Genomic DNA, 12,744 nt, shown 5'->3' on the forward strand with positions numbered 1-12,744 from the left:
TGGGCTAATGCCAAAAACGTTGCTCCGGCTTCAGGTTAGAGAAGGTCTGATTCGTAATCACTGCTACGGAGTAATTTCTCACGGATTAAATCTTCACTTCACATGCGTCCGATGAGGCAGTATTCGACAGCGTCCTCCGCCGTTCCTGTGTCCCTAGAGGCTGCCTCACTTAAGCAGTTCCTGTTCGTCTCCGCAGTCTGTTCCATCTAGGGCGCCTTATCATTCCACGGCGGGGGGTAGAGAAATTCAAATTAGGGTGGCACGGCACCTGGTCGGTCAAACTCTGTCGCTAGGTGTTGGTTACCCACCGCTGACAGTTTACCTTGATTATGTCAATTGCGCTTATGCCAAGTGGCTGGTCTAGCTTCCGGTTCCAGAGAAGAGTGGTCAGCGAAGTGAGGGACGGAAGCATTTGCTGCACCACACCATTGTACCGAACGAGAACGACAGTATTTTTTTTTTCACCGAACATATCGGCTGTCATTCCTGTGGTCCACCTTAACTTATGCCTGGTGGCACACTCTTCAAATAAAAAAAAACGACGCACAACATTTAAGCCCTTCTTCCACGCATGTAGCGTACGAGAACTTAGCTTTCGAAGCACTGCGCGTTGCAAGTCTTCGCGATCAGAAACCGTGCCCACCTGTCGCTGCCGGTCACGCTTTCGCAGAGAGAACCGCTAACGCAAAGATTACTGCACTTTGCAGCGCATTTTTTTTTGCATTTTATTTTTATCGTTGTTGCTGTTTTCGGTCGCCGCGTTATTTCGATAGGAAGGGGAAGGGGGAGTGGACCCGGAGGCCGGGAGATGGCCCTTGCTCTCCGCTCTTGCATGAAGCACTGGTTATCGACGGCGGGGTTGAGTTTGCAGCGCCTCCTTCTTCGCTGTAACCGAGTTGCCCAGCCACAGGTGTTCACTATATGCCTCTATCTGAGGCGCAATGCCAATGCTCTAATGTGGGTATGTTATGACGATAGCACAACCCCACAGACCGATAAGTTGACAGTGCATTACCTATACGGTATTTACTAAGGTAATCGCCGATAGAGTCAGGACAGCCTTAGAATTCAATCAACCAAATGATCAGGCAGTCTTTCGTAAAGGAAGGACACTTAACAATAGACCACATTTGGACCACATAGAGAAATGTGGAGAATATAACCAACTCCTACATATACCCTTCACTGATTACGAGAAACCGTTTGTAATAGTCGAAAATTCAGCACTGATGCAGGTATTGAGGAATAAGGGTGTAGAAGAGCCTTATGTAGAAATCCTGGAAGGTATCTATAACGACTGCACAGCTACCGTAGCCCTCAATAAAGTCACCAATAAAATCATAATCAGGAAGGATACTCGGCAGGGTGACACGATCTCCCCAATGCAATTCGCCACCTGTTTACAGGAGCTATTCAGAGGCCTGTATTTGGAACAGTTGTGAACAAGAGTTAATGAGGAGTGCCTTAATAATCTGTGACTAACTTGGGGTATTGCCCTGTTAATTCCCTCAGGAGTTAATTCCTCAGGAGTTATTTCCCTCAGCAGAATGGTGAATTGAAAAATTAGTATTGAGAAAACCAAAGTAAGGTTGAACAAGCCTCGAAAGGAAACAGCGGTTTACGATTGGAAGCGAATTGCTGGAAGTGGTGAGGGAATGCATCTACTTTAGGCAGGTGGTTACCGCAGAGCTAGACCACGAGCTTGAAATAAGTAGAAGAAAAAGAATGGGATGAAACACATTTAGCAGGTTCTTTCAGATCATGAATAGCAATTTACCAATATCCTATATATCCTATACACAAGGTGTTTCACGTACCTACCTTGAACCAAGGATTTAACAAAAAGCTGTAAACCGCAGCCCGCTGAAACCAACAATACATTGTTCGGCATCATGCGGCGCTCGTCTAAATATCGTTTATTGCGCTTAATTAGTTAATTAACTGAGATTAATTACGGAAATTCTCAAATATTTATTTTAGTACCAAGACCGTTAGGTTGTAGAGCAAGTTTAGAAACAACAGATTAAGTTTATTGTAGCATCGTGTTTCCTACGGGGTCCTTTTTTCCGGCATGTAAAGAAATCCCTCGAAATATGAAAAAATACCACGTAACTATGCTCGTACGCTACCAAATTGCAGCGCTCTCAACGGCGCTTCGAGCAAACGGAGCGTGCCCGCTGACCGTGGCGAAGTCAACGGTCGCCGTGCAGCTGCGGAAAGTGCTGACGCACTATCAAGCCGCTGCTAAGAGCGGCTGCGTGGTAAACCGGTGCATCCGCACTTTTCGAGTGACGAAGCACTAAGCTCAAGTTTTCTATGTTGCGCTCGTGTCTGTACCCATCACTAAGGGAGCGCCCGTAAGTAACGACATCCAATCTTTTTGTTATCTCTGTTTTAAACATGGTAACCACTTAACCTGACAAGCTATGCTCGACTTAATTACGTATGAATTTCGGTATCCCTGTTAGCTGTGCTCATGTTCACAAGCATACGCACTGAACAGTTGCTTTATGTGGATTAGAGCCGAATGGAGAACAAACGACGCGTGTATTGTGTACCTTGTTTGTCTTAAGCTGACTTGCTGCAAGCATGGCTCCATATCTGCGCTGACACGACTTGGCTGTCTGCGTCTTCCAGGTTTCTATTGCCGCTGTATGCTCTGCAGACAGCTGTGACACCTGCAGCCGTTCTCTCATTGACAATCGACAAACAAGATGGCGGGTACAGGGAAGGGGTAGTCGACATAGACGACTCTGTCGATCCTGACCATGCTGTTGTCGAAGCCATCAAGGTAAATGGTTTTAAGCGGGTGCTAAGCCTTCGGGAAGGCGATCGGTTTAGTTCATTTTGTTTTTGTTCTCTGTTAGCTCACTCAGTTCAGCATGGCAAAAAGAAAAGCTGAAGTCCAGCAACTTTACTCACATTTTTCAACTGCGGAAACTATGCCCTTCCTGTCAGTGCTCAGCAAATTTAGATTTCTTGGTTTTTAAGCGCAACCTTATTGCTTGCCTAGTGAGTAATTTGTAAATCTTTGGTTTGGTTTAGGGTGTTTAGTATTCCAAAGCGACTCAGGCTGTGCGAGAGGCCGTAGTTTAGGGATCCAGGTAATTTGTACCACCTGGGGCACTAATATTTGAGCTGCCTTGCTTCGCGCTGCAACACAGCACCAGTACAACAGAACAGGTGGAGAAGAAAGCAATACGTATACCATAAACGGAGCTTGGCAGCCGCATCGGCGTTCGCTCCTTATCGTACTTTTTCTCTTGGTGAATTATTTGAATTTGCTAACAAAGTGAGTAATTTTTGTTTTTTGACGCCAGAGTGTGCGGTGTGTTTTGTTTGCCTCACAAATATGCAGTGTTTTTCCAACGTGAGTCGAAATCGCCTTACATCATGATATACTTCAAAGACCGATAACGATGCACGACGTTTTTCTAGAACAGCGGGCACAAGCGTTCTCTAGTCGCTTTTTATCTCATGCTGCTCGCAGCGTTGTATAATGAATGACAGCTGGAGTTTCCCGGTACACGTCAAATATATGCTTGCACCAAGTCTGTCTTGTGTATATTGCCACGTGGTAGTGACGGCAGCCCAGCGGTAATAAAGACCGCAACGAGAGTTGCAAACGAGGCCCTTTAGATGGGCTGACTTGCACCCACAAAAGAACTAAACAGCACGGCAGCGGCGTAAGCAACAAATGTGCTCGTCAGTCGTTGATCTACGAATGACCACCGCTGGCTGAATCGCCGAATTTAAACACTGCAAGGAAACATCGAGATAAGCGGTCAAAATCAACTACAGTAATCTGGAAAAACGTAGATGCAGTTCTTCATGGCTGTGATCAATCGAGATTGGTCTGGTCGCTTCTCACGTCTCACGAAAAAAAAAAAAAGATAACGCATGGCTCCTGCGGGCTTGAGCGCGAACAAACGAACACTACAATCATACGTGGCAATATGCAGCCCTACTCTCGGCAGGAATATTCGTAGAAGCCGTGAATGGCTGGCGTGAGTAATTATTGGGCTCACCGTCTGTTGTTTTCGCCACCACCGGCATCTGGTAAAATGTGCGGTGCGTATTGATCTACAGTTTCCAGTGCAAGATAGCACATTTGCTTTATTCCTGAGAACTGCCAAGTGCGAAGGCTCAGTAGCAATGACGTTCGGCTGCCGAGTTCAAGGACGCGAAATCTAGGATGCGGATGCCGCATGTCGATCTAAGTTAAATGCCAAACTGCCTATGTCATTCGCGATGTCAGTGTAGATTATAGAGCGCACGGAGTCAAAATTTAATCTCGAATAATAAACATGCCACCTCAAGGTACAAACATGCAGCTTGTTGATGTTAATTCCCGCATACAACCCGTACCACATCACAGCGTACCGTATGGCACGCCAAACGATTGCCATACAAAAACCACACCATACCGTACCACACCATACCGTACCACACCATACCGTGCCACACCACACCACACCACACCATTCCACACCACACCACACCACACCACACCACACCACACACCACACCACACCACACCACACCACACCAAACCAAACCAAACCAAACCAAACCACACCACACCACACCACACCACACCACACCACACCACACCACACCATACTATACCATACCATACCATACCACCCCATGCCATACCATACAACACTTCCTATCTGTCGGAAAACAGAGCTAAAAAAGGCGAATGCAGCAGACTGATGTTTGTGAACACATATCAATGAAACTTCTCATTGTACTGTAGCCAGCCGAGTTGTAGGGCTGTTTAAAAAAAAAAAATTGCGCAGTCCCTCTAACGCTGATTTGGTCAGCCGGCATCTCACTCACACGCATGCGTGAGCACTCGTTCTTTTGGTACAAAACTACAAAAGGAGATTGGAAACAGGCGAAAGAGTTGCCTGCGCCTTGGTCGGGCCGCGAAACTGGTCGTTGAACCTGGTTTCCTTCGCATCTACAGCAGTTAGTGCGTCCTATGTGCGAGGAGAAGTCAGAAAATTAGTGACGGTTTCCTGTGCCGCCTTTGCTTCCTTCCCTGCGTAATGAACACTAAGGGGCTCCAATGCACCTACCGTCTAAAGACACTGTCAAAGAGGCAATTTCAATGCGCACTGAAGAACCACCATTGAAACTGTTGAGGCCCATCCAGATGCCCTGCTGCCACACGGCGAACTTAAATAATGATTGAGAAGTCTGCTTGTAGTGCGACCAACATGCAGGCAATTCAGAGTAGCTAAACTATAATAGATAAAAATAAACTTTGTAAGTTACGCAGAGCGAAATAAATGGTACGGAACATTAAATGACGTAAATGTGGCGAACGTAAATAACTCCTAAATCAATTATAAATAAGTTGTTCAAGAATACCTATTGAATAACCTAGCGCAAGTGCGCACGCAGGAATGGCAGGGCGCACCGCTGCGCACTTTGAGCAACGTTTATTTCTCTCCACTGAACCTGCCACAGATCAGTCAGCGTGTCTGACATGTTAACAGCTACTATCGTTGGAATGGTTGTGGGGCACTTTTTGTTCTCGGTTGGAGCAAATCCCAAAACTAGTCAAGAAATAGCAAAGTTAAGATATATTTTTTCTATATCACCTCTGTTCTTTGAAGCGGTGCATATCTAAACTAAATAAAAATAATTTAGTATGGTATGTGTGGTTTAACGTCGTGAATCGATGCATGGCTTGTGAGAAACGCCGTAGTAGAGGGCTCTGTATCTATTTATACCACTTCGGGCTCTTAAGTGCAGTGCTTTCGCATTTTGCCTCCATCGTAATACGCCCCCCCCCCCCCCCCCCAAAAAAAAAAAAAATACGAAATACGTGCCTTAAAAGCCTGCTCCGCCGGTGCGCTCGCAATGACAGCGGTGAAACGTACGCAAACGACACCGGTGAGTCTGCTTTACTTATCCTCAATAATTATATTTTTCTAGACAATTGACGCCCTCTGTCTCGAACGAATACGTTTCGGACATCACACTTTCATTATGTAGAGCGTTTTGCGGGTGTTTCTGTGGTCTCTCGAAGCGGCGGCACTGCATTGACGACGGGCAACGACTTCTTTCGCAGGAATTGTTTCGGAAAGCCTCTGTGTTGCTCAACAAAGCATCGCGGGGATGCGTGCACTTCAAGAGCGTCGTCCTGGCGCTGCCCGGGAGCTGGTCACGCGACAACGCGTCACAGCCTGCTGAGGAGGCAGACACCGCTTACCACGAATATGGCCGCTCTTCCGTTGACGTCCGCGTGTTGGGAGCAGCAGCAGAGGAACGAAGCGGGCTGAGACCCTTGCCGGACGGTGCTCCACCCGGACCTCGGGCTCTGCATTCCGGTCACTGCGGAAGTCCCGGCCACGGCGTCCTTGTGTCCGCCAGGTGGCTTCTCAAGGCGGCCGCTGGCGAAGATGAGATGCGACTTGCGGGTGAGCACCTGGCTGGAGGATGAACGATTAGAGCATTTAGCGAGATCGGTAAACGCATAGCGCCCTCTATATAGAAATTACCGCTGATAGAGAACTACACAATCTCTTGTGGGTGCCGCTTCTGGGTTCGCGACATCGAATTCTCCATGAGATTTTTTTTTTTTTGGCCTCCGCTGAGCAGCGTCGGAGGGCATCAGTCACGGACTCTACCGCTCTGGGTAGGGGAGGCGGACAGCGGTGGCTTTCGAGAATACGGAAAAGGTCAAACCTCTTCAAGAGCGTATATGTCAGGTCGCATCTAATTGTGCCGTTCTTGCCGTGAGGTGGGAGCACGCGGGCGGTGACGAGCCATCATAATCCGCGTCGCGTCGCGTGGCTTTTGTGCCATGTCTGTGGCGCCGGTGCTGTGCTTAAAGTGTGGGGTGTGGCGGCGCTCCTTGATGGCGTTGAAGCGCGGTCAACAATACATTGCCCCGCTAGCTGCAGACATGAAGAATGACTTGTAAAAGGGCAGAAAACTGAGCTAGTTTGTATACGTTCACTATGAAAAATACAGGCGCTAACAAACAACGACACTGAGGAGACACAGCGCTTACTCACAAGTATACAAGAATTTTTAGTCAGAAGCTTCTATATATACAACTAAAACAAACCCAGAGTAGTCGCACGCCACATGTCACCGATGTGCAGGCAAAGTATAACACACGGTTTTCACTCGCTCTTTCAAAAAACTTATCTCCCTACTATAAAATCCAACTGAAGGGACACTAACATACGTATGCCCCGTTTCTGCAATATGATAGGCTTCAACTATCTCCCGCGTTACACGATCTCGGTGACGAAAAAGAGCAGACGTTTTGGAAAACAGGTGAGAACATTTCTTCTTGCGCTTGCTGGAGTTACGACAATGAAGAACAATATTGTTTGAAGTGTAGCCTTTTTCCATATCTCCGGCATTCTTCATCAGCCGCACATTCAAACATCGGCCACTTAGGCCTAAGTATACTTCTGAGCACGACAGGGGGATTTTGTACACTCTGCCCAGTTTGCACGCGACGTACCGTGACATATGTCTGACAGCACATCCTCCTTTTCTTTTCGTTGCGTCCTGCTCCGCCTTAGCTTGAATCGCATGGCATAATGTTTACAGTTTTTTTGGAAACGAAAACATGACACGAATGCCATACCTGCCAGCAACTTTCTTAATCCCATGTGGAAGTCGATGCACAGACGGTACTATCAGGGGTTTGCTTTGTTGTTCTTTCTTGTCGTTTTTTCACTGGCCCTTTACCGAGCGAATAATCTTCTCGCTGGTTCTACCGATCACGACACCTGGATATCCGCTGTTAACCAGGATTTCCACCTGATAAGCAACACTTTCCTTGATGCGATGGTGGCAAGACTTCGATGCAGCTCACTTTAAACGCGAGGCGGTGATTCCATCCTTGATGAGCTTCGAGTGTGCTGACGCAAAATTTGGTTTGGTTTATGGTGGTTTAACGTCGCAAAGCGACTCAGGCTATGAGAGACGCCGTAGTCATGTGCTCCGGAAATTTTGTCCATTTCGGGTTTTATTTAACGTGCATTGACATCGCACAGTAAACGGGCCTCTAGAATTTCGCCTCCATAGAAATTCCACCGCCGCGGCTGAGATCGAACCCGCGTCTTTCGGGTCAGCAATCGAGCGCCATAACAACTGAGCCACCGCGGCGGCTGACGCAAACTTTAACAAGCCTATCGCGGAACGCGAACAGTAACTCCAACAAAGATGGTCCGTGTTCTCAGTCATCGAAGGTCCAGAAACAGCAACCCTCCCCCATTTGGAACCTCGTACGTGAACTTGAGGTCCATACCGCTATCCTTAAACAATTTAACTATGTATATTACCCTGCGTACGAAGCTGTCAAAGTTGTCGGCGATAATTAAGTATCATCGACGTAACGAAAGGCCTTCCGAAACAGGTCAACTGAATAAGATCTACCTTCTTGTTAACAAAGCTTAAGAACATGTCACTAAGAGCAGGAGCTACCCTTGACCAAATGCGCACCCCAGCTCGCTGCACGAAGAAACTGTCACCATAACTAATTCCTGTAGATTTCAAATAGAACGACAGAAATTTTAAGAAGGATTCAAGGAACACACCGTACCTTTCAATAAACCCTTTTTCATCGTTGCCACCAGTGATGCATCAATGGACGCACCTGATTAACAAGTTGTCCGGCATCGTATAGCATCCTGCGGTATCCTACCACGAGTTGTTCTCCGAAATGATGCAACGGAAGGGCATACCTTATGCGTCTTCACGCCGAAAAAGGCTTCCAGATGAGTTGCCGAGGCTGCCTTCATTGAAGACGCTAGACGTAGAAGGTTGTGACTGTGAAGAAGTGTCACTGCCTGCTTCTTCACTTCTTCAAGAAAGAAGAACACAACAAACCTGTGATAGCACCGTCTGTGCAGCGACTTTCAAACGGGATTTAAAAAGGTTGCTGGCAGGTATAGCATTAGTGTCATGTTTCCGGCTCCCAAAAAACTGCAAACATTATGCCCTGCAATTCACGCTAAGGCGGAGCAGGGCGCGAAGAAAAGAAACGGAGGATGTATACTCGAAAAATCCCGAGTATGGCTCTGGCAGGTAGTCCCCACAGAGCAACCTAGGAGGCACGTGGTCCACCTAGGTCACGTGCCTTGCGGCGTCATCACAATCTGCCTCTCGGATGATGAGCAATACTGCCCTCCGTGGCAGGTGGCGGCTACATAGCTACATTAATGATTCTCCAGTCGGGAAGAGCAACTAGGATCGCACAACGCCCACCGGTAACGGCACCTGCCATGGCAGGGCAGTGGCGCATCCCTAAATCGCCGCACCGCTGCGCATGAGGGGTATTATGACTGCCGAGAATATATGAGTGGAAAATAGAAATCGACCTCCTGCATATACGGAAATTAAATGAATACGCTATCACGTCATACCGTTAAGCCAGAGATTAACTGTTCCCTGCAATTTTATTGCATGTTGCGGGTATATCCTCTTGAATTTCAAATAACAGATATTACTTCTGAATTTCTGAACCGGATGACATTTCGTTCGGGTACTCTTTCATAGCATTTTTATGTTTCTAGTTGGTTGGTTATTGGGGTTTAACGTCCCAAAGCAACTCAGGCTATGAGGGACGCCGTATTGCGGAAATTTCGACCACCTGGGGTTCTTTAACTTTCAGTGACATCGCACAGCACATGGGCCTCTAGTATTTCGCCTCCATCGAAATTTGGGCGCCGCGGCTGGGATCGAACCCGCGTCTTTCGGGTCAGAAGCCAAGCGCCGTAACCGCTCAGCCACGGCGGTGGGCATTTTTTATGTTTCTGTAACCAAGTATAGAATTTGAAATACAAAAGCTTGTCCCTTTTCATTAGCTTAAATGAAGCCGACAGCGCATATTACCGAAATTCGCATGTCCACACTCTTCTTTACGAGGTAGAAGTAGAACGAGCAGAATAGTCCTATATTTGCAGGAGCTGTGAAATTCATTTTGAGAAGCGCACATCAACTCGCTAGTCGCTACTGTTTGTTGTCGTGAGCAGCCGAGCGAAATAATATACTCCTAAACGATGCAGAGAACCCACATTTGCGCGCGAAAGTTGTCGAGCCCTCTACATCGAATTTGCACCCTTCTCTATCGCACGCTGCGGCGTATATTGGTCAAGATGTGGCTGTTGGTAAGATTCTTTCCAGCATTAGGCAGCTACCATAGCCGCGGCTAGTCACTGTCGTCGCTCTGGAGGGTCAGGAAAGCTCCGCCCGCTGAGGAATTCCCGCGTGCGTCGGTGATGGGCCCGACGGCAGCGTCGACCTTTCAGCGTGCCAGAAGTCACGAGTGAAGTGCGAAAGGCACACAATGAGAAATTCAGATTTTGAGTACAGGTAAATCAGCTTCAACAAGCACATTAAAAAAATTCTTACTGCAGGATATTTGTGTAGCGCCGTCTTTTGACATCTGAAGCTTACCACAACATTACTGAGAGCCCGTTTAAAAGCCCCTTTCTGGGTCTTTTTAAGATTGGTTTCTCAAAGACGGCTGCTCTACGCCATTTCCGTCTTTTAGCACGTCTAGTATAATCTCTTATACCACAGTACAATAGAAATATGCAAAGAATATGAAAACTAGACTGAAATTGAGTGCCCTCTACATCGACATGGTGCCCTTTTGGTCTGAGAATTGCACTGTTTCCGAACAAAGCAGTGGTTCAGGAACCTAGTGTGAGGTACACAGTACCTTTTGTCCCTGATCCTTTAGCTTTCTGTACAGTGAAAACTAAGTACAATAAAAATGAAAATCAAATGAAATGAAAGTGCTCAAGAATTTTTTCGTCTCAGCAGGACCTTCTCCCTAGACTGTGGTTAAAAACATCAAATGGCAATCCAAGACGTATCGAAAAAACGTTGCAGCTGATGTTCTCAACGCTCGTCTTCTATATGTGGGCGATGGTTTCGTATGCCTGCAGACACGTCCTAATGGTAGTGTGCTTCTCGGCCATAGTCGCTCGAAGCTGAAGAAAGGATGACCTACTAGAAACGTGCTCCGTGTGTTTTTTTTTTCGTGAAACAATGCTCCTTCTCTCGAGAAAAATCTAAAGATGGGAAATGAAAGTCTTGGTTTCTGACCGCTTAATCGTTCTTGCTTTTTGGACGTATTAGTTCCCCGTAAAGCCCGAATATCAAAGTGTGAACCGTGATAACTCTTGCATTTTATACCGGTCATATCAACTAGCTCAACTTTAACAAGTATTATTTTCGCGAAGCATAACTCTATACTGCGTATTATGTTGACAGGTTCATAAAAATATCGCAACAGAGAAGGAACGAGGTGCACACATTGAAATGAATGCTTTATCATGTTAGATTCTCTTCAGGATTATAGAAATAAAATCATCGGAAGTTGTGCGCTAAGTGATCTTCTTTCTCTTAAAATATAATGAACAAGAACTCCGAAATCTCTTTAAGTATGATGGAAACAGCAGGCATTATTTTTAACTCCATCGTTTTTGTTAAGCAAACTAAATGCGTTATTTTTCTTGGTACTGTCCATTGCAGCGCACCAATTTCTCTACGAGTGGGCCCGCTATCGTTACGGCGTCTTGGATCAGTTCGGCGTATCTGGCGACGGTCGCCACTCCTCCCTATACTGCGACGATGGCTTGGTAAGCATGCAAACGTCAATTCCTTTTTTCTTCAGCCTGTAGCCGCCCTGTAACCATGCGCTGCTTACCTGCTGCCTCCATACGTGCGCGAAAAGTGGCCACCAGATGTCGCCGCCAAGTTCTAAGACTTTAAGTATGATGGCATCCATACGAGATGGCATCCATTTCAGTGGAAGGGTAGGAGAAGAGATAGGCAGGCGCCTGGGAGGCCGAGCGGTAGCTTTTTTAGGGGGTCCACGGTGGCTCAGGGCGTAGGTGTAGGTAGAAGCGATGTAAATGTAACAATGGCGGCTGATCCCAACAAAATGGCCACTAGGAGGCCCAGAAAGAAAACTACGAAAAAGAAATTTAACGCCAGGATCAGTTACATAAACATGCAAGGGGGTAGAAAGAGAGCGAAATGGCTAGAAATAGAACAGCAGTTAAAGGACTAAGCAGTAGGTGTGTACGCTCTATGCGAGACACATCTGAGGGATCTAGAAGATCCACCTTTGATCGATGGCTATGTCTGGGAAGGGTGCAACAGAACAACAACGGAGAAGAAGGGAGGAGGAGTAGGTATGCTGATACATCAAGGAACAAATTGGCAAAGAATAAAATCAACTTGCAAAGAACATGTCTGGGTATCAGGTACAATTGCTGGCAAAAGGACATGGCTAGGGGTAGTTTATTTAGGGACCGGGGACAAATGCAGGCAAGAAAACAAGGATCTAGTGAAGTGCCTCAATGACGATATAAAGCAGATTGGAGACGGTGTCGATATTATTTTGCTTGGAGACATGAACGGCCACATCGAGGATCTGGATGGATACACAGATTGTAACGGGAAGTTAATGCTAGACTTGTGTGAGCGGCACAACTTAGTTATTGTCAATAGAGAAACTAAATGTGAGGGACAAATCACGTGGGAATCCCGTAACAGGCAAACAACCATTGACTACTGTCTAATGTCGCAGGGCATCTATAGCAAGCTCGCAATAATGGAAATAGACGAAGAGGGGAAGGACAGCCTAGGAAGTGATCATAAACGTATTAGTCTACAGTTGGGAGCCCTAGTCAAAAGAGAAATGCAACGAAGTCCAAAAGACAACGCAAAATTAAACGATGAACA

The 12,744-nt window shown here is 46.7% G+C and overlaps 1 protein-coding gene across 1 annotated transcript in view; it reads left to right on the forward strand.

The window, feature by feature from the left end:
- Window positions 1–12,744, forward strand: part of LOC149325431 (calcium-activated chloride channel regulator 1-like) — a 37,380-nt gene that overhangs the window by 689 nt on the left and 23,947 nt on the right. The window contains exons 2-4 of the mRNA XM_089563428.1: window positions 2,638–2,791; window positions 6,089–6,437; window positions 11,527–11,633. Coding sequence (XP_089419554.1) covers window positions 2,638–2,791; window positions 6,089–6,437; window positions 11,527–11,633 — 610 coding nt within the window. The remainder of the gene's footprint in view (window positions 1–2,637; window positions 2,792–6,088; window positions 6,438–11,526; window positions 11,634–12,744) is intronic.

The sequence above is a fragment of the Amblyomma mixtum genome, chromosome 10 (assembly GCF_055824585.1).
Source record: "Amblyomma mixtum isolate Tamu chromosome 10, ASM5582458v1, whole genome shotgun sequence".
Lineage (NCBI taxonomy): Eukaryota > Metazoa > Arthropoda > Arachnida > Ixodida > Ixodidae > Amblyomma > Amblyomma mixtum.